This window comes from Hyperolius riggenbachi, chromosome 7, assembly GCF_040937935.1.
Source record: "Hyperolius riggenbachi isolate aHypRig1 chromosome 7, aHypRig1.pri, whole genome shotgun sequence".
Taxonomy (NCBI): Eukaryota; Metazoa; Chordata; class Amphibia; order Anura; family Hyperoliidae; genus Hyperolius; species Hyperolius riggenbachi.
The window spans coordinates 248,461,345-248,486,574 of record NC_090652.1 but is presented as its reverse complement, the minus strand read 5'-3'; the positions used below and the strand labels follow the sequence as shown (position 1 = coordinate 248,486,574).

The window sequence follows — 25,230 nt, the reverse complement described above, 5'->3', positions numbered from 1 at the left end:
GGGCAGTCGCGACCAACTGCCAGAGAGATACGTACAAAGCGCACTTCTCTTGTGCAGACTGGCCGAAGTTACGGGACCCATTACCGGCGTTACAGAAGACTGAGAACGGCGACCTGGGAGCGATCTATGCGTGTGGGGCTGGAGGAAGCCCCAGGTATGTATAAAACTATTATTATAGATAGTCTCTGAATTCCTTTAAATAGCAATAAGTGTGCACAGTTAATTTACACCTGCCTGCAGAAGCAACTGAAGCAGTGTGTAAACATTGTATACAAACAGTGGTCAGTACACATTTTAGCTTGTTTACTATCAGAATAAGCAGAGTCTAAATACTTTTACTGTGCATACTGGGTATGGCATGCCAGGTGCTGGTTACTGGAATGTAAAGGCACAAGTGGACGGGGATGATGGTAACAATATGTCAATCCACAGTAACAGGAACTGCATTTTTTTTGTTCCACTTCTATTTCTTTTCAGTATTGCCTAGGAGAGCAGGTAGTAACAGTCTTTTGTAGGGATGATCATTCAAAATCAGAACAGCTTTCTGAAGCATGCGGAACATATGCGGACCGTGGCACGATGCCGCCTCTGTGTGCAGAGCTTCACGTCACATTCAATCCTTCCAATACTTCCTCCTTCTGGCTGAGAAGGAGGCCGTCTTGCAGAGATGAATCTCGACATGGAGGGCAGTGCAGAGGCAGTGATACCGTTGTGCTAGCCCCTCCTCCACCGTGGCCAGCACAAGTTCAGATTTGAGTTCTGTTATGAATGCTTCAAAACGCTCTTCTGATTTTCAATGGCCATCCCTAGGAATTATTTGTTTTGCTGAGAAATATACAGAAAGGCCAGCAAAGACATAATAGTTACACAGTAGAGAGCCCCATTGGGTCTGTCATCTTATTATCCGGTCATCTCAAAAACATTTAGGAACCACAACAAAAATGTAAAAAAAAAAGAACAGTTGTAACAGTAATGATATTTGTAGTAGCTGAACTTTGATAAATACGGTATCCTGATTTTTATAAAGTATTTGAAGCAACCAACTCTTCTGTTCTATAAAGAGCAATCACCCTGGCGCTTATTGTTTCAGTGCTGGCTCGAATCTAACTGAATGGCAAAAGTTTGACTTGTGTTACGGGGCTGATAACTGAAATGTACAAAATATAGAAAATATGCTCTGTAAATATAAAACACACTTATGAGCGTGATCCAGGCAAGCTGGAACAAATCTTATTCTGGCTGTATTTCCACAGAGAGAAGTTCATTTTCTTTGTTGGCTAATCATCAAAAGTCCAAATTCTGTTTTGCGCGTGTAACCATCAAGGTAAATGGGATTTTTATTTCAGACGTGTTTGTAGATGTGTAGAAGTAAAACAGGGAAATGCTATTTAAATAATCACGCTGGCTAATTCTGTTATCTAGCGTGCTGCACAGCCTCTGGAGTGGGCCTGCCGTAAACGATAAAGGGAAGGATTATGGGGACTGTATCATGTAGAGGAGTGTGGCCAATTAGCGTGTCCTGCTGCAAGGGGACTGGGCAGCCTCTCAATGTGAAAAGCAGTTTCACTGCCAATGGGCATGGCATCATTTCTTTTAGCTGGAGGAAGAACTGGGAAGCTCTTAAAAATAAAAGGCTTTTTACCTCTTCAGATGAGCCATGAGATACCGCAATGATTCACAGTGTGCAGGAGGTAGCAACTTCAATGCTTCGTGCAGAGCTTCTAACTGGGCATCGGGGTCTGCAGCCTCTGCGGGACAAAAGAACAATGAGGAACATCGAAACAAAACTGTGTTATAATAAAAAAAAGAGTACATTAACCTCTACACAATCCTAAACAGTCATTTTCATCAGAGAGTTTGGATTACGGTATCTTTAACCTATTCCCACCCGTGGACTATAATAGCTGAAAACTAAGAAATAATGCATTTTTTTCTTATTCCCTTTAAAATGCAAATCAAATTATTCTTAGCAAAAAGTACCACCCAAAGAAAGCCTAATCTGTGGCAAAAAGGTCATTTCGGTGTCATAAGTAGTGATAAATGTAATAATGAATAAATGGGAGGAGTGTGAAATGTGAAAAATGCTCTGGTTTTTAAAGGGAAATAACCTGTGGTGGGTAAGTGGTTGATCTGTAGAGGTTATTACTTATACTAATGATAATAACAATAATAGTATGGCGCAGAGGCGTAACTAGAATGTATGGCCCCCCCGGCAAGTGCGGCAAGCCAATAAAGAAAAAAAAAATATATAAAAATACTCTCCCCTCCCACACACAATCCATCCTTCAACACCTCCTTCCCCCATGCAGAATAGCGTAGGGAGTGTATTATTTACCTGCACCAATGCTGCCAGTCTCCTTCATGCTTCACTGCTGCCCACTCTGTGCTGCCTCCACTGGCTCCCGATCATTTGACTTGCATCAGTCATGTGATTGGGAGCTGGCGAATGGTAGCAGAACGTGTGCAGCTGTGACGCATAGAGGAGACCCACAGCGCTGGAGTTGGGAAATATTACACTGCTCCCTGCACTACTCTGCATGCTGATGGGCAAAGGCAGGAGAATAAGGCCGCCGAAGCCCCCACCCCACCACGGTTGGGCTATAGTTACGCCCCTGGTAGGTGTAAAATGTATCCGATCATCTCTCTGATTGCATCATTGGCTCCTAAATCCTTGTAATGCCTATTCACGATACATGGGTGAAACATAAGTAGACTTCAGAGGAATAAACCGACCCAACATGTGAATTGACTTACCAGAATTGGCCAGACTTCACAAGCAACATTTGGATAGAGTTGGCCATTAGCGTACACGTGCAAGTTCGTTCTCAGTTGAGCCCCATCCTACTTACCCCGCCCATTTAAAGCTGCTGTCTTCATTCTCCCCCCCCACAGGAACAGAATGTGTTGCTAGCCAAAAGACTTTCAACTCATCTGTACAGCACATGGTCCCAAACCTCACCCAAGGAATTGAATCCCAATCCATGTGGGCAATAGTAGTTATTTGACACCACTTTGTTCAGTAAACTAAAGTCCAATCAGTTGCATATAGCGATTGCCAAAGAGATGCAAATAATTGCAAGGTGAAGCATAATCTATGAGTGTATATATATATATATATATATATATATATATATATATATATATATATATATATATATATATATATATATATATATATATATATATACACACATATATATATAATGCACGTTTATACAATTTTAAAACAGACCAGTCAAATTAGGCATATTTTCGGGGTTCATAGATTTGTATAAAATTACCATAAAACTTGCAACAACACATTAACTGCAACTAGTGGCACAAAATGGTGTCCGTAGGGACCCATTAAACTTTTCTTAGTTATAGCTTGATACCAAATGTTATCAGTAGGCATTTCTGCAAACCAGAGCTGTAACTGCACGGCCGTGTGCTGAGGCAGCATAAGCAGGACATTGGAACAGGTCAACTCATTCCTACATGGAGAGGGCCATTAATAGGTTAGGATTAGATCACTGCAGTACATTGTATATATACTTACTTGCAGAATCGAGGAACTTGGGGTAAGCGTCATATGTGATAAGTGGAATTGGCAGTTCCCTGAAGTACAATTTCAGTGCACCAGTTATAATATTTATATCTTCATAGGCATTCACAGAGATGTCAGCTTTTTCACCATCTGGAAAAGAACAGTTATCGGTAACAGCAGGTTCTATACAGGATTACATTTTATGAGGCTAAAAAAACATTCTAAAGGACACCTGAACTGACCTAAAATAAATCTAATCTCAACACTGGAATGTGTGTATATGTGTATTATGCGGTTGTGATATTTACAGGTCCCCTTGTTTCACTGGAGCTCCCCTCTGTTTGGCCTCTCTGCCCCTGTTCGTGGCCAAAACTGAAGACAGTTTCGAGGAAGCGGCCAGTGCGAACATGAACATACAGGCAGCGGAGTGGAAGGGAGCATGTGCCACTCCTTCATTCCTTTCATTGGCTTTAGTCAGAGCACCGAACAGGAGTAGAGAGGCGGAACCGAGGGGAGCTCGGCGAAACAAGGCGGAACTGTATGTATCACAACCTCATAATACACACAATCTAATGTATAATTTTTAGGTCAGTTCAGGTGTGCTTTAAAGTGACTGCAGCAGTCCTCCACACTTATGGATGATTGTAAAAGTGACTGAAGTAAAAGCAGTACAAACATGATTCAGGTGCCCAGAAAAAAAAAAAAAAAAAAAAAAAAGGATTGTGATCGGTCACTGAGCAAATACTCCATCCTGCTCCAGCTTTGCTTCAATTTTAGTTTTCCTACTCTTTCAGGCTGGTGCACACTTGTCAGTGCGTGAAAGGTAGCGTTTTCTGTCATGTGCCGGGTTTTTTTTGTGCGTTTTTTGTGCATTTGCGCTTTTCCACATATGCGCTTTTCTAGTGTTTTGCACGGGGTTTTAAGCGTTTGCGGTTCGCATATACAAAACGCATATGCCTTTTATATGCGTTTTCCAATTGCGTTTTATGCAAATCACTGGGGAGACAACAGGAAGCGGAAATACATCTGAAATCAATAAAAAAAACGCATAGAAAAATGCATACAAAACGCATTACATTGCGTTACCATTGACTTTCATTATGTGCATTTTTAAAAATTATGCAACAAAATGTTTGAAAACGCATACAAAATGCATATGCGTTTTTTGATGCGGCCCATTGGAGTGACACAGATTCATTTCAGCCGTTCTGACTGAAGTTAGTTATCCCACAGAAGAAAATGGCCAGTAATACTAGTTGACACGTTGTGCTTTTGGCAAATGCCAGGTTTGGCAAACTAGATGTATAAATGGGTGTTTGCCAAGCAGAGGAGCGGAAACCACTGAGACCACTGTAGGGAAAAATGTTCACAGTGAATCACAGGATTCCCTGCACAAGTAAAAAGCTAACATAATAAAAGCAATATACTAGTTAAAATACATTTACTTGTTTCATTTATACTTTACCTCTATCAAAGGCCATTTTGGCATCTTCAATGAGATCAGTAAACCCTGATATCCTATACAGTCCTTCAGAATTCAAGCCTGTAAAACAAATCAAACTTGTTCAGATTACATTTTTTGCAATGCACCAAAATTTTGTGTCAACATGGCAAATCTGTACACAAACCAACTTTGTTCTATTCTGACTTCAGACAATTAAAAATGGATACCCTATAATATATCTACAGTATATCCCTGCAATATGCCACACCTCAGCTACACACTTGGACTAAAGGAGTAACTACAGTAGAATCTCTTTATAGTAAACTCCGAGGAACAAGGAAAAGTTGATTACTATATCAGAATTGGGCATACATTGCACAGTATATTTACAGACATATCTGCTAGGACCTGAGGATTGCGTTTACTATATATTGAGTGGTTTACTATATCAGCGTTTACTATAACTAGATTCTACTGTTCAGCCATAGCAGAAAAGGTGATTGCTTTGGGATGCAATAAGAGGATTCTGTAAAATCTGCCCATATAATTATAATTAAACAGCAATAGAATTGTGTCCCTTATTCCAGACAAAATAAAGATGTGTACATTTCATTTGCCCTTGCCACCTAGCTATAGACCTTACTAGTTAGCGTGTTAGTTATGGTTTTTTAGACATCTCGGATCTCATACTGAGAATGCTTCAAAGAGAATTCTGATCACAGAAATTGGACAGTATTTTTTTATTCTCATGTGGTTCGGCTGAGATTCAGTAGCCTTATTATTAACGTTAGAAGTGACTTCATTACAGTGAGGAAAAGAAATATCTGATCTCTTGCTAATTTTGCTCGTTTGCCCTCTAATCAATAAATGACCAGTCTACACCGTAGCTGAAATGATAGGTTTATTGTAGCTGTGAGAGACAGAACAACAAAAGAACCCTCAAAATCCCCTATCAAAAGATGACTTAGTACTTGGTGGCAAAACCCTTGTTGGCAATCACAGAGGTCTGACATTTCATGTAGTTGGTCGCCAGGTGTGCACACATCTCAGAAGGGATTTTGACCCACTTCTCTTTGCAGATCCTCAGCCAGCAAGTAAGGTTTCAAGGCCGATGTTTGGCAACTCGAACCTTCAGCTTCTTTCTAGATTTTCTTTTGAATTAAGGTCTAAAGACTGGTACAGGGCCATCTTACTTTCCGAATGGCCGTTTGTCAGTTACCGACAGCTCCAGGCTGCTCCCTCTGAAAACTTTGGCGGAATGGTCTGAACGGATCTATTCCAATGGAGCAATGTGAATGGATCCTAACATAGATTTACCTGTGGGGTAACCCTTGCTGCTTTTAACTTTTGCTATATTTATTTAAATTCTACACTATATTGGGCTCTCTGTTTTCTATCTTCATTTTTAAGGATCCTAACATAGGATCCGTTCACATCCTTTAGGGTCCATTTTCAAACAGACCTTTTTTTTAAGCCCATGTGAACCAGGCCTTGGGCAATGCAAGTCTATGTTTTTAGCTGAGCTTTGCATGTGGCTATTGTTATGGTAATTTTCAGCAATCTGTATTCAGATTAAGTAGGTTTGGCTTTAAACAGAATTGCTAAAAGGCCACTTGGCAATGTGCTAAGCACTGATACATGATCATAGCAGGTCTCACCTCTGGACTCTATTTCTCGAATGCACATGTCCACCACCATCGGCCGCTTTGTGTTGTGTGCTTTAACTAACGTGGTGAGGTCACAGCTGTAAACTTTCTTGACATGTTTCAAGTCCGGCTTGCAGTCATTAGGAACCATTTTTGAACACTGCTTGTGAACATTCAAACCACAATCTGGAAAACAAATACAAATATACTGTAAAAACAGCAAATGTATGACAAACATAAAAAAAAAAAGATTTGTAAATTGTTTAAAATGCCATAAATTTACAGAATCTGGTGAACTGACAAGTTGTTCAAAACTGATTCTAAAAGCAAAAAATGTCAAGCTGGAGCAACCCTTGTTTGCAGCAGCCAAGCTGGGATCACTCAAGAGTCATGGGATTCATCACTGGGATTTTTTTACTGAATGAGATAAACTGTACAATGAACTTATTCCAAAGAACGCTGCCCTAAATGTAGATTTCAAAAGGATGCACTCAGGGTTGGTTTTGTTATAAAAAGAAAAAAAGATATAAATAGAAAATAAAAGATTTTCTGTAGTACACCAGAGATGGAATTTTAAAAAATGTGTGACTTATCGTCTGGTCCGAGCAAGATTACATGAGATTCAGGGATCTCATACTGATACTATTGCCAAGTGCTTACTGATTCTTATACAGATACTCCTATTTTTTCATGAGTAAGCGGGTTGTATCCCCTGAAACACTTTGCAACATTTGGAGAATAAAACTGACCATTTGTGTCTTCAAATGGGAGGCAAGTCCACTGCTACTTCCTTTTAAACCAGGTTTTAATGCATTTTATCTTTAGTTGTGCCTCTGGTTCATCAATTTTCTATTGCTGCTTGTCCACTCTTGGTGGAGGGGCGTTACCTCTTTCTTTACTACTTAGTTTGAAGAGGAGTGGCCCTTTAAAAAAATAACCATCTCAACAGTATATGTTGCCAATAATAAATACATTTAATACGATGACCTGAACTGCCTTGCATTAAGTAAAATATGAACAAATGTATGTTATGCACATGAGTACACTTGCAGATGCATAATTCCAGATCACCTGCCATTACTGCTGAGCCATGAGCTGCAGATGGCTCTACCTCTATGAAGAGCATCATCTGTCCCTTCCTATACTCTCTGCCCTGCTACACTAGAGGTCTAACCATAGAGAATGCCTGGAGGTCCACAAAACAGACAGACTTCATGGGCATGCTTCATTAGCCACAGGTTAGCAAGCAGAAAGTTATTCTACTGGGTTGAAGGCCTTTGAGACCTAGAAATATACAGGCTTATACTGAAAAAAGCAGCATAAAAGTGATAATTGCTGTCTGGATGTTTAGGCTTGTATTGGGTTAAGAGCAGATGCATCTTTTGTGTACCGTATATGCTTTTGTATAAAATGGGCTCGGACTCCCAGATGGTCTTAAAGGACAACTGAAGTGAGAGGTATATGGAGGCTGCTATATTTATTTCCTTTTAACCAATACCAATAATAGTTGCCTGGCTATCCTACTGATCCTTTGCCTCTTAGTACATTTAGCCATAGACCCCGAACAAGCATGCAGCAGATCAAGTGTCTCTGACATTATTGTCAGATCTAACAAGCTAAGCTGAACGCTTGTTTCAGGTATTATTCTGACATCACTGCAGCCAAATAGATAAGCAGGAGTGCCAGGCAACTGGTATTGTTTAAAAGAAAATAAATCTGTCAGCCTACATATTCTTCTCATTACAGTTGTCCTTTAAAGTAAACCTGAGATGTGGTGGACAGGATCTATTTGCCTGGGGCTTCTTCCATCCTCTCGTAGCCTTACAGATCCCTTGGTTTCCTTCAGGTCCCCTCCACTGTTTGTAAGGTTGCCTTATGCGGGCTACTACACGTGCGGCCAGCCGCCTCCTCAAACGAGAAAGTGTGCAGCCAGGGCCGTGCATGCGCAATAGCCCGCGACTGGTCCAGTAAGCGAGCTACTGGAGGGGCACAGCGGCTGGCCGAGAGGAAACCGAGGGACCTGTAAGAATACGGGAGGGGGTGGCTGGATATAGCCCCAGGTAAGTAAATAGGACTTGTCCATCTCAGGTACATTTTTTTTTTTAAACAATTTTTTATATGCATTTAATAGAACATCAGTTTATTAAAATATGTATAAAAAGTTATTCTGTTTGCAGAACAAAAAAAGGAAAATTCCTGCTGCCTAATTTCATAGATCCTGGTCTCCTCCTCAGCAAACTGCTCATTTCCAGTTAATCTGAAGCCATGCCTCACTACTAGAAATAGACATCCATGATAGGCTGTCAATAGGAGGGTGTGGCTTCAGTTGACAGAGCCATCACTTTCCCCCTTGCATGCCCACGTAACTAAAATAGGAGTGTGCTCCAGTTTGTAGCAGAAGAATATAGGAGGGGAGTTGCATCAGTGGATGGGTGTGGCTAGTAGGGGTAGGGCTCAGCTTCATGAAGTAAAGCTGAAAGTCCTAAATGGTGGTTGAATCATAAACACACCTCTAGAAGCATTGTGACAAGAATAATTCAGTTGCTTGATGCTACTATGTGCCTGGTCCCTATCATAACATCCAGGTTTCTAAAACAGCCCCCCTCCAAGTGACCAAATGAAAATCCCTTTTAATGATTCATGCGGAAACAGATGGAAGCCATACTGAGTCACGTATCTGATGTCCCCTTTTTCTTTTCCATAATCTGAGCATAGACTACCTGCAATTGCTACACAAAAATGAAAAGTAGGGTTAATTTATCCAGGACAGTGCCAAGAAAAAAAATTGCCATGAGCCATCAATCAAAATCCTTATTTCATTTAACAGCTGAATCCTGATTGGCTGCTTTGGGAAACGATTGCAGCTTTGTGACTTTCTGTCTATTTCTACGTGTCCATTCGGTTACCATGCTTGCCAGGTTTTCTTTCTGTACAAGAGTGCAAATAGGTAATTTTCTATCCAGTACCCCAACCTATCACCAATAAAATACATTACAATGAATTGTGATTTACACCAAGTAAAGCCTCGGTGGACGGAATTACTAAACCCATAATCAATGCGTTCTTTTTCCATCAAAATCAGAACATTTAAGACAGCTCCAGGATAAAAGTGGATGCACTGTGTGGCTGGAACACAAACCCAGATGGTGCACTGAAATGGAATAGATTATTGTCATTATCCCTTGATCTGCAGCACATGGCAATATGCTCTTTGTTCTCATCGGAGATTAGCTACCCCCACAACTCGTTAGCCAGGAGTTACAATTTTTCTCAGCCTCCCCCAAGTACAGAGTGCCCCCACAGGTGAAAGGATTGGGTTAGCCAAAGAGTTGTATTTTCTATTACGCACATCATTTGTCTCAGTGTACTTATATGTGTGAATAGTGGTTTCCAGACCCAAAGTGATCTCTTGCCCCAAATCTGAAACCCCCTATTATCAGGGAAAAGTTCTATACAACAGTAGCTGTTACAGTAGGTGGTCTTGTTCTCAATTTATACTTGCAAATCCCCAACTATTAGTCAGCTGAAGCATCATAGGAGTTGATTCGCTAATTGTCTCTTGTGAATTATCTGGTCTTATCGGTATTTCACTTATGTTCGGTTCCCACTTGTGCCAGAGTGGACAGTGTAATGTCCGCTCCAATGGTCCGGCTGCAGCTCAGGACAGATGCGTTACCTCCATAGGCTGTATAGGGGACCGCATCCGCCTGCCTGGAATTATCGCGGACCGCATAGAAGTTTGATCCGCTTAGTGCAACTAATTTTTAGGCCTGGCACTGAACTGGTTAAGCCTCAGAGTTTATGTATGAGCAGAGAGCCAGAAGAGATCCTGGCAGAGCTCCTTACTGAAAAGACAGTTCAGATAAACAAATAAGTAACAGCAGCAGTGAGTTTCTTAAACGATTCCCGAGGCGACATGTGACATGATAAGATAGACATGTGTATGTACAGTGCCTAGCAAGCAAATAACTAGGCTGTGTTCTTTTTTTGTTTCTCTGCCTGAAAAAGTTTAACACTGGGTATGTAAATGGCAGTTCCTGTCTCAGTCAAGACTGGATCAGACTATAGTGTGACCCTCACTGATAAGAAATTACAACTATAAACCACTTTCCTAGCATAAAATGGCTTCTGTGAGCAGGAAAGAGATAAAAAGGGTCAATAGTTCATAGATTTTAGCTCTGGCATACTTCAATGAATGTGTCATTGAGCAGAAACACTAAAAACAGTAAAAACTTAAAAATCAGATTTAAATATAAAATAAAAAACTGTGGAATATCTTAAAAACTCATTTTTAGGAGAAGGAGGATAGATACAATGGTTTATTAATTTATTTTCACTTCAGGTGTCCTTTAGAGGATGCATAAGGCAAACCTACAAAAAAAATGCTTTACTCACCTGGGGCTTCTTCCAGCCCCTAGAAGTCACTCTGTCTAGCGCTGTGCTTCTGATTGCCGTGGTCCCCTTTCGTAAGATCCCAATCTGCAGCTCGGTTGTGGTCTTCTGCTAATACACACCGTGGCCCAGGAGCGCTCTGCCGTTGCACAGTTCACAAAGCTGCCAAATCCTGGCCATGAGAGCCGGCACATTCGTACATGCGCAGAGGACCACAACCCAGCCGTAGAAGGGGACAGTGGCAACCAGAACCACAGCGGAACTTCAGGGCAGCACAGAGAGACTTCAAAAGACTGGAAGAAGCCCCAGGTAATGCTTTTTTTGTAGGTTTGCCTTATGCATTCTTCAAGCAACTATATGTGTAATGAATACTTTTCATTGTGCGCTGTACAAGAGTTTGAGTCCACTTTAATTAATCAAACTGCATATAAAGGCTCCTAGATACGGGAATGGATGTCACTCACCTGCACATTTTACTCCCTGAGCGATCAGCCCCCACATGAAGTTGGCACAGTATTCACACCAGTGAGGACCCCTGAAAGTGTGAACCTGAAAAAGATAAAAAAAAGCCTATGAGAACACAAACACACTGATCACACACACTATACTAAGAACAGGCGCAATGCAGAATATTTACAACAAAAACATTTGGAAAGCGCTTTTCTCTCGTAGGACCCAAAGCGCATAAGCTTGTCTCAGATCAGTACATAATGATGTATACAGACGGAAAACTTATTTGATCATAAATGCCAGACTAAAAAAGGTGGTTTTTCAGTTTTGATTTAAACATGTCCAGGATTGGAGCCGTCTTGATTAAATTTGGCAAGGCATTCCACAGGGTAGGGGCAGCATGACAAAGCTCTGGCTCCAAAGGTTTTTAGTTGCACTCTGGGGGTGGTCAAGTTATTTAACACATTTGTGTTTTTTAATGGATATAAACAGAGTGAAGTAGGGAAAGCCTGGTTGTTTTGTGGATGAATTCTTACAGCTACAGTTTGGCTGGGTGATGCTTAGCTGTCTGCAATATTCTGGAATGTGGAAACAATACTCTGTCAGCCTGACAAGGCCTATGTTCATGGCTGGTACATGAATTTCAGATTTCAGTTCACAAGAGGATGAAGAATTTCTTAACAGAATTGTGGCCATCACAGTAGTCTCCAGTGGCCTCGCTTTCTATGTATGAGGACATTATGGAAATCAATAAAACACAAAGCAGCATAAAATGTGATTATATAGTGGAGTTCTCCGGCAGACAGGGTGTCAACAATCAGCATATTTTCAATCTCCCGGCTGCCGGAGGGGGAAGAGGATACATTTATATTCATTGCCCCACGGAAGCCTCTGGCTGTCAGATCCATAAACATGCCAAAATGATTGGAGACCCTTCTCGTAAAAAGGTGCCATACAGGTAGATGGAGCAGGCAGCAGAGCAGCAGTAACAGGCGCCCCGGCCAGGAACACTAAACTTACTCAATCATTTATATAGTGAGAGGCTGAGCAACAACATTTTAATGCTCAGCTGGAGATGTAAATGTACCATCTGACAGCTTAGTAAGCAGTGTCTCAAAATGTCACCCTTTTGTCTCAAAATGAGGATTTTGCAACAAACTAAAATTTGTTAGAAATTTGGCCTTGTAACCAAGCCACCCAGGAAGAGGTGCTTAAAAGACAACTGTAAGCCTTAAAGTAAACCCGGGGTGAGTGTGATATGGAGGCTTCCATATTTATTTCCTTTTAAGCAATACTAGTTGCCTAGCTGTCCTGCTGATCCTCGGCCTCTAATACTTTTAGCCCTATGCAGCAGATCAGGTGTTTCTGACATTATTGTCCCATCTGACAAGATAAGCTGCATGCTTGTTTCTGGTGTGTGATTCAGACACTACTGCAGCCAAATAGATCTGCAGGACTACCAGGCAACTGGGATTGTTTAAAAGGAGATAAACATGGCCACCTCTATATCCCTTTCACTTCAGGTTCCCTTTAAAGAAAAACTGTAAAGCTATAATGAAAAAAAAAAAAAAAGCTAGTACAAGAGGATGGAAGACTCCGGATTGCTTATGCTAGGTACACATGATTAAATTTTCTGACAGATTTATTGTCAGGCCGATTATTTCCAACATGTCCAATCTGATATCCGATCGATTTGCTGTTCACTTCTATGAAAAATTGATGGGAAAATCGATCAGAAAAAAGATCGGACCTGCTGGAAATAGAACAGTAAATCTGTCAAAAAAATTGTATCGTGTGTACCTAGCATTAGAGCCTTCCTATTGCCCTCTGTGTCCCTCGTTCCACCACCGGGACCCAGTTTCATCCTCTGACTTTAATGTCTAACGCTGGTTTCACACTACCAACCAGTGTTTTTGGTGCAGCGTGATCGGATGAATGCAGTGTAACGCTTAAAAAGCCTTCTCTAATACTTGCACTACTGTGCGGTGATTGGTCATGTATGCTAATGAGAGCCTTAAAGAGGCTCTCTAGCACTCACTTCCTGTGGCAGAAATACGTATTGCAAGGAAGTGTCCCGAAAAACGTAATCCTGTGCATGCACGCTGCAAAGGGAACGTAGACTTCCGGTCTTCGCACGTCATCACGCATGTTGGGCCCTAACGCACTGTTGCCTGCACGTTAAATTGGAGACTTCCGGTACAGCGCGAAAGGTATGAAATGCCGCATAGGCTTTCACTGGTTTACCATTACGCTGTGGCAAAACAGGGTGATGTAATGCGCCAGTGATAAAGGGTGCTCAGAGGCCCTGGGGTCTCCTCGGAAGGCCACGGAAGTACTCGGATCCGCTCATCTTCTGAAGTGGTCCAGGACTTCCGAGGAGACCTGAAGACGCAGCCGGCGAGATCTTTGAACAGAGGCCTGGCGGAGAAATGAGGGGACGCAGAGAGGAAGGTTCTAAGGGATCCAACGCCTTTCATCTTAGGTGAGTATCTAAAAAAATTTTTTAAAAGATTACAGTTGTACAGCTGCTGGATGCCCTCCCTCATCCCCCACACTCACCTCATGTGCACTCAGAAGAATGTGATGTGAGAAGCCAAAGCTCATGCTTCATCAGACACTAAGTGTTGCCACTGATAGAGAAATAGATGGCTTTACTATTTCACTCAAACGGAAAGAATTTAAATTTTTTTTTTTGCTAGGCAGACCTAGTGTTCAAGACAGAGCAGTAGCTCTGGATGTAAAGCAGCCCATACACTCAGCCGATTTTCTGGCCGACCGATCGATCCCGATCGATCGATCGCAAATCGGTTGGCCAATCGACCGATCGATGGCCGATTTCGATCGATTTCGATGGATTTCCATCGAACTTGCAGGGTGGAAAATGTAGGTCGATCTGATGAGATTGCTTATCAGTTTGCATTGGCCTTAATGGAAATCTGATGGGAAAAAAATGCCATCAGATCGAATTTCAATAGATTTCAAACTGAAATCTATTGGAATTCTTTCCTGGTAAAAAATGTTCTAAAAACGCATCAGATAGATCATCAGATGCATTTCTTATCTATCTGCTGCCAATCTGACGAGTGTATGGGCACCTTAATCAAAGCAGAACCCTTTGTTCTGATCAAGCAGGCCCTGATGACTGTGGAGCAAGTTCTAGGGTCCTGGGGGCGGAGCATGAGATTTTGGTGCAGTGGTGTTCGTAGCCAATTGGTGCCTCCATAGACCACGATCTAAATTAGTGGCTATAGGGCAACAGGTGCTCATTTTGGGAGAAGGAGCTAGGCTATAATATCTCTGAGTGCGTGGATCAGTTATTAATGAAGGTTACAGTAAAAGATCTTTGGACTTTCAAAAAGTTTGTCTATATATAATTGCAGCTGATAAAGGTCATTTGCTATACATTGGGGCTAGGTGGGTAAGTGTTAGGAGATAACGAAGCAAATCGTAGTAACAGAAAATTGTGGATATTCTATCAGCAATATCTCACGTCCCAGTTAACAGGCAGCAATTTTAAAGGTATGACTGTGGGGGTTTGAAAGGGGTATGTTCGTTAACTGCTTATTGTAAATGCCGATACTTTAATTTGAGACGGTTTGTTTTCTAAAATAGCGCTAACAGTAGTAAAAAAAAAAAATAAAATACATAAATAATGGTTACACCTTTGAAAATCTAAAGTCTATAGTAATCATTAACAAGGGTGAATGAGGTAAACCGTATAAAATGTTACTAGCCCATGTTAACGATAGTGTGTGCCTTGAGCCCTCATACACTGGTTCCCTGCCCACACACTGAACAGATGAACTCCTATGGTACCAGGAAATGATATAACTGTGCACTGTGGGAGTTTATCTAAGCAGTCAGAAGTGGAGCCAGGATGTTTATATGGTCTTAATAGCATAATTCCACTCCAAGGGAAACGCAGAATAGTTTTTGTCTCAGCCATCCCGTAAACAGCGTTTCTTTATTACAGAAACAGTAGTGGGCTTATAAAATAAAGCATAGCTAGTTGAAAGAGGAACTTTAACCAAGCATTGAACTTCATTCCAATCAGTAGTGGATACCCCCGTTCCCATCACAAATGATTACCTTTTCTCAAATAGATCACCAGGGACAGCTGTATGGCTGATATTGTGGTGAAACCCCTCCCACAGTGTGATGTCATGACCATGGTCCTGAAAGTTTGCTGTCTGTGAACCTCGTTGCATTGTGGGAAATGACTTTTCCCAACTGGCAAGAAAGCAATATCTCTATCTAACTCTCAGTAACTCGCATGCCATACAGATCATCTGGCAGAACTAAAGAGGTCACCACCAGTGATACATTTCAGAATGTAAATCAGGGAGAGGAAAGATTTTACAATCAGCAAACACTTACTAAATATTTTATAAATGAATATTGGAAAAAATGGGCAATTTCATTATGTTATTTTCACTACAGTCCCTCAAACGCAAACAGTACTTAATGTAAATTTACTTTAAGTCTAATCTGACACTTCCATAAGGTGACAATGACGATTGGTAAATGTGTTCCACAATAGCTGTGCCAGTGCGCTATAATGCTCCAGTGGAACCTCCATACCACACACATTGGCTTCTGTCTCCTTTGGCATCAGTCATTAGAGATTGACGCACTAAGCACAGACGCCACGGTACCACAATATGGACGGACAGCATTCTGATCTGTCATCTGGCACGTAGGTGCACAATTGCATTTCCAAGGAAAAATATGCCACAAAGGCTGAGAGCGCATGTAGACAAATTAGAATGTCAGCAAATCATTGTGAACGTGAGAAAGTATCCCAACGCCACTTAGGAGCGAATCTGCCAGCCTCGCAGTGTTGAATAGACACTTGTTAGCCTGCAAGGCCACTTCATTAATCCTGCAGAAAAAGCCAGACAAGACCCCAGGACCATCTGGAGGATCTGCCTAGGAAAGCATATGTTTATTCTGAACGGCTAACCTACATATTAGCAATCCACCGCAAGCTGGCTGGAAACATCGTTATCGTGGCGTGATTGGGGGGAGAAGATCATCACTCTGCAGCTTTATGGAGCAGAACTAAAGCATTATTGATGATTGAAGCCTAAACAATAGAGGAAATAAAGGCTTCATGAAGGTCTCCAGGTGATCAAGCTGATGTCTAAATCCGATAAATCTCCAATAGCCTCTAATATATTGTTTTTCAAAAAATGTAGAACTTCAAGGAGAATCCCACAATGTGCTAAATAAAATGATCCCCATTAACAGATACTATAGTTTATTCTTAACCGCTTCCACACCAATGTGGTTGATATCCATTTCCTGCATGTGGCGACGTGGCTCTGACAGGATGTAGATTTCAACAATCGTAGCCGCCGATCCCGCTGCTCTGTCCCCGCCGCAATCCACTTGCCCTACGGTCAGTATGACAGCAGAGCTCTGTGAGCCGGTCAGGAGCCAATTTTATTGGCTCCTGACCAATGGCTGTAAGCCAATTCCATTGGCTTACATTGATTGACAGCGTCAGGAGCCAATGAAAGCGGCTCCTGACTGGCACACAGCGCTCTGCCGCCATAGAGACAGCAGAGAGAGGGACATGTGGCGATGGGCGTGCGGCATCACCGATGAGAGCGTTGGGCCCATGCGGAGATTTGTTGGTAGGCTTCGTTTTGTGCCGCTTTGCTGTACTGGCAGTCTCTGCTCCTTGTTTGCCCATATGCACTTTGAATAACTTATCCAGCCCATAAAGCACCTACCAACTCATCCAGGTACTCCAAACTTCTGGTGAAATTGTGGGAGGTGCATGTTAATATGTCACTTCCTGAAGGGTGGCTCTATGCACATATAGACGTGGCCCAAGAAGAGTGCTTGCACTTAAGCACAGCTGTACATTTAGTATGGGTATGACAATGAATAGTCTGGGCACCCAAAAGACTACACAATTTCCCACCCTCTGATACAGAGGTTGCGCCTCCAAATCAGGTGTTTTAGTGGCTACACTTGCTATAGGTGTGAAGATCATGATGGCCACACTAGCTTTATGCCCTTGCAAGACAGCACCACCCCCGCCTGTGAGGATAACTAATGTGCGGAAAGGGGAGGGTATGAACATTGGGGAACCCCTTCAAAGCCTGGGGGCCTGATGATGGGCCTGATGATTTGAAGTAACACCCCTGACAGGTGTCCCTCAATGTAGTGTCCTCTTCTAATCCATGAGGATAGGTCTCTCTCACTAGGCTAACTATTGTTCTGCAGGTACTTCAAAAGAATCCAAGCAAGTCTGAGCAGCTAGCGCATGCACTCCCCTCGGTGTAGTTAAACATGGTACTTGGCTTAAAGCCCATCAGTGTGTCTGTACATGGGTACTACCCAAAACCACCTGATAAGATCGTTTCAGGTAACAAATATTTAGTGTGTCCAGTAATCCTCTGTACCGGCATTCACAGATAATGAAATGGTTTCAGTCTTTTCACTCTCTGAGCACTTCGAAGAACATGAACACAAAACATCATATTCTCATATTTCTTTATACAAATGTGCTTCATAACAAAATTAAAGGAAATCTGAAGTGAGAAGGAATATGGAGGCTGCTATATTTATTTCCTTTTAAACAATGCACATTACCTGGCTATCCTGCTGATTGTACTTTTAGCTATAGGCTCTGAACAAGCATGCAGAAAATAAGGTGTTTGACATTATTATCAGATCTGACAAGATTAGCTATTTGTTTTTGGTGTAATTCAGACACTACTGCAGCCAAACAGATCAGCAGGGCTGCCAGGCAACTGGTATTGTTTAAAAAGAAATAAAATATGGCAGCCTCCATATTCTTCTTACTTCAGTTGTCGTTTCAACAATACCAGTTACCTGGCTATCCTGCTGATCCTTTGCCTCTAATTCTTTTAGCCATTGATCCTGAACAAGCAGGCAGATCAGATGTGTCTGACAAATTAGCTGCATGCTTGTTTCAGTTGCGTGAATCAGTCACTATTGCAGCCATGGAGATCAGCAGGAGGCCTCTTGCTTCAGGTTCCCTTTAATTCTTGGTACACACCAAGCAATTTCTCATCAGACAGATGGGTGGAATCGATTATTTCCGTCAGGAACCGATCTGATTTCCGATCGTTTTTCTGATCGATTTTCCGATCATCTCTATACAAAATTGATCAGAAAAATTATAGATTGGACCTGTGGGAAATTATCGATTCGACCCGTCTATCTGACAGGAAATTGCATGGTGTGTACCAGGCATAAGGCCAGCTACACACTGTTAGCAGAAAAAGTTCTCAACATGGGATCCAGTACTGGGAGAACACAAAACTTGGCAAACAGCTACATAAACAACATAAGAAGAGAGTCATCGGCATGTAAACTACTTTTACTCCAAAAACAACAATATTCAGAAACACAGCAAGAAGAGAAAAAGGTCCTACCTTAAAATTGTGGACTTTTTCATACTTGGGAACCTGTTCGTTCTCCTTCAGCGTCGCTCTTCTCACCAGTGATGTTAACTGCGAATAAGCAAAGAGTTTCAGTGGTTGCCATAACGATGCAGAGGTCTTTCGCGAGTTCAGCTTCGCCCCCAGTGCAGCGGTCAGCAGATCCGGCTGCTGCCCTTCTGGCTTTCGGGGGTGGCATGCAGGTGGAACGTATTTACGCTCAGACAGTGACTCTCTTGAAGGCATTATAAGACGAGGAAGATACAAAAAAATACCGCTTTTCTTCTATTAGCAAAAAAATATTAAATAAATATAGTACCAACACTACACAGCAGTGCTAAAACCAAAAAAGTCTGAAAATTAAATCAAAATGACGAAGAACAAATGAACACCCAGCAAATGGACATTGATGAAAAATATAGGAATGAAGTGACTGTTCTAAGATTTCCTTTTGTTATCCAGTCTGTAATGACAGCCAGAGTTCTTAGAGAGCGCATTTAAAAGCCAAGTTTGCTTTGTCTCCATTTAAATAGATGTGTTCTAAAGGACTTATAACAGTCCAGTGTCCCAATGGTTTAAAATCCCAGCCTGGGAGAAAGAAGTGTCGCTGTGAAGGATGCGTGGAGTCTGGAGAGATCAGCTTATAGTGAATGAGGAAGAGGGGGGAATGGGTTTAGCAGTCACGCTGTTTTAGACCGGTCACAATAACAGGATATCTAACCAATGGAACAGAGCAGCAGCTCTTATGTATTCATCAACTCCTATCTCCCTCCCCCCTTTCCCCCCACGCAAGGCTCTGATTGCTTAACTAGCACTGGGCTGCATCACTTTGAGAATGTTGAAAAAAATATGGATTGCAGGAACGGTCAGGAAGGAGGGGGTTAAAGCAGGAGGGGGGCGTACAGCAATGTCGGGAGAAGATAACGAGGAATGGATGACTAATACTTTCTTGAATTGCATGTTCAATGTAAACTGTGTTCGCTGACAATCAATTCTGTTCACAGGCAACATGGAAAATCCCAGAATATGACTTCACACTGGCAAAAACAAGACTAGGAGATAACCTATAGCTGTTTTCATGCTAAAAATACTAGACGCTGCGGTAGAGTTCCTAGAGGGGTCAAGACAAAAAGGGCACAATTGAACAATGTGGTGCAAAGTGTGGTCATGTGATGCAATTCATGGAATTTTGATTGAGTTAAGTTTTTAATATTTAACTAAAGGGAATTTAGTTGCTATGGGGGAACTATTGTGTGTCATAATATACAGGATCAGTCCAGCTAGTCAATCTGATCATTGACTTTCTCTAATTAGTCTGTACTTTGGTCACATTAACAGCCATGGATTTTTGCCGCTACTCACTGATGTCTTGATTCGTTAATTAGCATGATCAGACATGGAGAACCACATTATCTATATCTGCCATGGGAGACACCAAGTGTACCTATGTACATTACACTGATCATTCAGTATTACAGGCTAGGACCTGGCCAGAGCCATGTAAAATCAATTAACGTTAAGGTTTTTTTTGGATCAAGTTGCGGAAAGTCATTGCTATGCATTTATTTGCAGGGGACAACATCCCCTGCACTTCACAGACAGCATCCAACAATTAAATGTTACGTACTGTGCTTCAGATGAGCACACAATCTAGTCTGGGAAGATGGAAACCGTCTGTCGGGATTTTCATCCATGGATTAAAGTGTATTCATAACAAGTTCTAAAGAAGAAGACTTATCTTAAATTTCCTTGTTGCCACTCAACACCACCCAAAATTCTCCAGGTCCTCCTCCCACCCAACCAAACACACTATTGTACAGCATCCTACTAGGAGACTAGTAATTGCAGCAACTGGCACACTGTAATCTTATACATGCCAGTCTATCCCGTCTGCTCAGTCTATAGTACAAGTGGCACAAAAAGAACACTACTGAAATAAAGTCACCACACACGCTCAGGGCTGGAACCCACTAGATCGATTTTGTGAGCGTTTAGGGAGCGATTCAAACCGCTAACAATTTCCCTAAACGCTGAGCTAATGTTAATGGATGGGCCAAATTCCATTGGAGCGATTGTGATTACCAAAATTGCAAACACAGAACATGCAGCATTTGTAGCATTTAGTGATTAGCGTTAGAGTTTCTGCAATGTAAAGTATATAAACGTTGGCATAATCACTCGTCAAAACCTGCACAGATCGATTTTGCATTACTGCACACTGTAAAAAAATGTAAGTTGATTGAAAGGACCAATCAGATTTAAAAACGCTAATCGCTACACAATCGCTGGCAAAAAAACGGCCACTTTAAAAACGCCACCAAAATCGCTCATGAAATTGCTTACAAACCGCTAGCGATTGCGATTAGCGATAGCGTTTTGTAGTGGGTTCCAGGCTTGAGGCATGCTTCCTAGGTAACTAGCACTTGCAGCAATTGCCCATGCTTCACTTTGTTCAGAGTCAGACCATTGCTCAGTCTATAGTTTAGGTGTCAGCAGAAGACCCCTCTACTGAAATAAACAATCCGAAACAGTCTGTATGCATGTTGGATTATTATGGCTCTGTACAAATTAACAAGCTGACACATCATTGCATTCCAGCGGTTCTGGAGGTGTGTTTAGCTTCTAAGGGTACAATGGTTAATTTGCATATATTCAGCAGTGTTTCTCTGGGAGACATCTCAAGCTCACTCCAACCTGAATTATCGCAAATTCTTTCTGTTTTAGGAAAGCAAACTTTTGTTTTTCTGAAATAAATAGGGAGGCTACCTTCCATCTATTGCACAGTGCCAACTAAAGGCCAGATAACAGTACTGCAGAATGTAAGTAAACCATGTCAGCTGCTGATAGGCCTTCAGTACCTGGAAAAAGTCATTGGACTGTGCTCATACAAGGGTTCTCAATGCAGTACAAAACAATATGGCTTGTGCCCACTCAGTGAACGTGTCAAAATGCCTGTTTCTGAGTGATAAACTGCCCTAAATCACTACATCACTGGCAGACTTACATTAAAGCATTTGAAACTACAAAGAAACTAATTTCATGTATGGCGACTTTAGCAGTACTAATACAATCTTTGAATGCATAAAAGCTTAAAGGCTTTTTCACACGTTGTGCATTTCTGTGAAGCAGACAGCCCATGTAAACCAATATAAATCAATAGCTGTTCACATCTAATGCATTCAGCGTTAAAACTTGTACACACACGAGGACCGTCGCCTTGCAGGGAAACATGCTTCCCATAATCTCAGACTCTTGTACCATACCAATAATAAAGTATGTCACATGAAGACTGTATTTTTACCCATCCTCTCTATTAGCCCCCTATACCTTCCTAGTGATTTTGGTCACACCGAACTGCTTGGATATTCTGTTGTATTGGTCCAAGCCCTATCCCATAGAGCCATATCAATCCCTGCTATGTACGGAGGAGGTCCAAAAGTCCAAAACAGGCTGTCTGCATGTGGGGTAGATGTGACTCTGTATAAGCTACAGACTTGCTATACATCAGTGGTTCTGGAAGTAAGCATCCTATATAATAAACCCCGTGTCCCTGCATCCTCTACTGTCCATGTGTTCGTGCCTTTGCGCTACTGTGCATTTGTGGTACGCGGACGGACACTGGAGAGCAGGAGGACGGGTGCATTTGACTGCTGAGGGAGCATTGTGAGAAAGGCTACCCAGATACAGACTTACCGCACTAACCTAGGAAGGGAGGATAGTTACTCTTTAACGCACCTGTTCACACTGAAAATGTTAAAGGCAGTTTACCATCTCTACATCAGTGTGTAAACTAAGGCAGGCGAATAGAGTCACACACATGTATTTAGGTGGAAACATGGTTATGGTAGGTAAAAAAAAATAAAAATAAAACAATGACCAGCATAATTTGAGCGGCAGCAACCCTTAGTACCCATGCATGGGCGTATGAGCCAGCATTAATAAATGAGGAGTGGTGGTGGACCTCTTACCTATAGCATTGCACTGCATCAAGAAGTAGAACGCTTGAGATAGGATTGGTGCTTGCCAGATTTCTGCAGTGCTGTGTGATGAAGGAATCGATCACTATCTGATTGATTTCCAATTGGATAAGGATTAAATAGCTTGGCATATTGGGCCCAAATCAACCGGTGTGTGGCAAAGCACTGCTGAAGTAGCCGTTAAATGCCTTGGCCAAGGATCTAGCCTCTATACTGGAACTTCGCGCCACTCCCCCGAAATTGCCTAAAAAAAGTCAGCATGACAAACCTTTAGCGATACTTGACACCCACCAGACCCGAGTGCATTTTTCTCCACCCCGCCCACCAGAAGCCACTCTGTTGTGCACCACGTGTCCTCCCTCCCCCCCTCTCCATATGAAGAGATGCATCGCTAGCCTTTGGGCTAGTGATGCATCTCTTCAGCACTCAACCTCAAACTGTGGCCCAAAGGATCGAGTCCTAATCCTTGCAGGTGACAGTCCTCATAGGTATGTAGGAAGCTATGGGCAAGAAGTATTGTACAGTTTGCAAGCCGATAATGAAAATGTAAATAGCGGCAAATACAATCACCACCAAATCAGTCATCTTTGATAACACACAGTAGTTCAGTATTACTGATAATATACCACTTAGAATGGTTATGATATTTGCTCTTGCAGTATACACAGAAGACAATGGGGCTCTTCTATCAGTGTTAATGGAGGGTTAGGTTATCGGTGTTAATGATGATTTAGCAGAATCACTCAGGCAAATCGTCACTTAGCGAGCTAGCATAGTGTGAAGGAGACCAGCCAAGCAGTGAGTATTGATTCAATTACTCATTTCTGCACAGTGGAGCTGGTTTTTGTTGTGTATAGAGGAGCCAAGTGATTGATTTGGATATCAGATGGTGTTTGAATAGTGTGGATATAATCTGATCACTATTTCCAAAGGCAGCTGTAGCTTAACCATGCATACTTGCCAGGGAGTGAAAGTTTACGACGTGGAAGATGCACTCCAGGCACTGTTGTCACACAGGAAGCTTTGGACTCAGAGGACATCCTACCGTTTTTTTCTGTCCATGGTATTATTATAAGTTTATATAGCGCTTATATCTTCTGCAGTGCTTTACAAAGTCACATGACTAAAGGTGGCCCTACAAATATCATTTTTCAAAATGTGTCTGATCAATTAAATTCTGATCGATTTTTACCTAAAATCAATTGATTATATCGTTCAGACAGAAGATTTGCATTCCTACTTTCAACGTTCTGACCGGTTAGTGATCCGCCAGGTGGATCAACTCGGCCAATTATTTTGTACTTGCCGCTCGCCTTGTGATGCAATACCTATGCCGCTCCATCTTCCTTCAGCCTGAAGGCTGACTATGCATCTGTATAGCCTCGGGCCAGTGATGTCACCCGAAGAAAACTACTTTACTGGTGAGGTCGTGAAAAGACCCGTTTCTGCACAGTGATGTTGAAAACGACCAACTCTTTAAAATAATGTGTGTACTAGTGGAAACCACATTATGCATGACATGTCTGCATGTAGTAGAACAGTGACGTCCAAACAACATTGTACACACATGGCTGTCAGCACAATATCTGCCCAACAGTCGTATGAGTTGATCTGCTGGTTGGATCGGGAAAATGCCAGGTGTTGGTCACTTGTTGCCATTTGGCTACATTTGTGCACACGACTGTCATCCAAGACGACGTAATCTGGCATTAGAGGTTTCAAACGATTTTCACTGAGCGTGTGTACGGGGCCGTTTGCACTATATACAGATCCGCAGAGTTTACCCGCATACAAGCTGCACAGGAAAGCACTGCCTATCTCCAACATGGCTTCCCAACCAAATCTACAGTATATCAGAGACTTCTGTGCATGGCACGGCTTAGCGATTTGGGCAGCAGAACGGGAGTCGTGGCTCCCAATGCAGCCCTTAGCCATAGACCCTGAACAAGCATTCAGATCAGGAATTCTGACTGGATTAGCCCTCATGCTTGTTTCTGGTGTTATTCAGGCATTACTGCAGCCAAATAGTCCAGCACGGCTGCCAGGCAACTGGTATTGTTTAAAAATAAATAAATATGGCAGCCTCCATGGATCTCTCAGCTAAAGTGTACTTTAAACTATTCTACAATGCTTTAAGGCTTTTTAATTTTTTTAAACCATGATTGCCTCTTCCTGAAATCTACAAATTTACTGTTGGTTATTTTGTAGTTGATTCATTAAAGAGGAACTCCAATGAAGATAATGGAATAAAAAAATTAAATCCTTTTTACAATAATTATGTATAAATGATTTAGTCAGCGTTTGCCCATTGTAAAAGCGTTCCTCTCCCTGATTTAAAGTCTGACATTTATCACATGGTGACATTTACTGCTGG

At 41.9% G+C, this 25,230-nt stretch overlaps 1 protein-coding gene across 1 annotated transcript in view; it reads right to left on the bottom strand.

Moving 5' to 3' along the window:
• The window catches only part of CHN1 (chimerin 1), a 160,084-nt gene that overhangs the window by 2,458 nt on the left and 132,396 nt on the right, over window positions 1–25,230 (bottom strand). The window contains exons 8-13 of the mRNA XM_068247020.1: window positions 18,874–18,951; window positions 11,473–11,557; window positions 6,629–6,802; window positions 4,992–5,069; window positions 3,539–3,676; window positions 1,643–1,748 (exon numbers count right to left, since the gene is read on the bottom strand). Of these exons, the coding sequence (XP_068103121.1) occupies window positions 1,643–1,748; window positions 3,539–3,676; window positions 4,992–5,069; window positions 6,629–6,802; window positions 11,473–11,557; window positions 18,874–18,951 (659 nt within the window). The remainder of the gene's footprint in view (window positions 1–1,642; window positions 1,749–3,538; window positions 3,677–4,991; window positions 5,070–6,628; window positions 6,803–11,472; window positions 11,558–18,873; window positions 18,952–25,230) is intronic.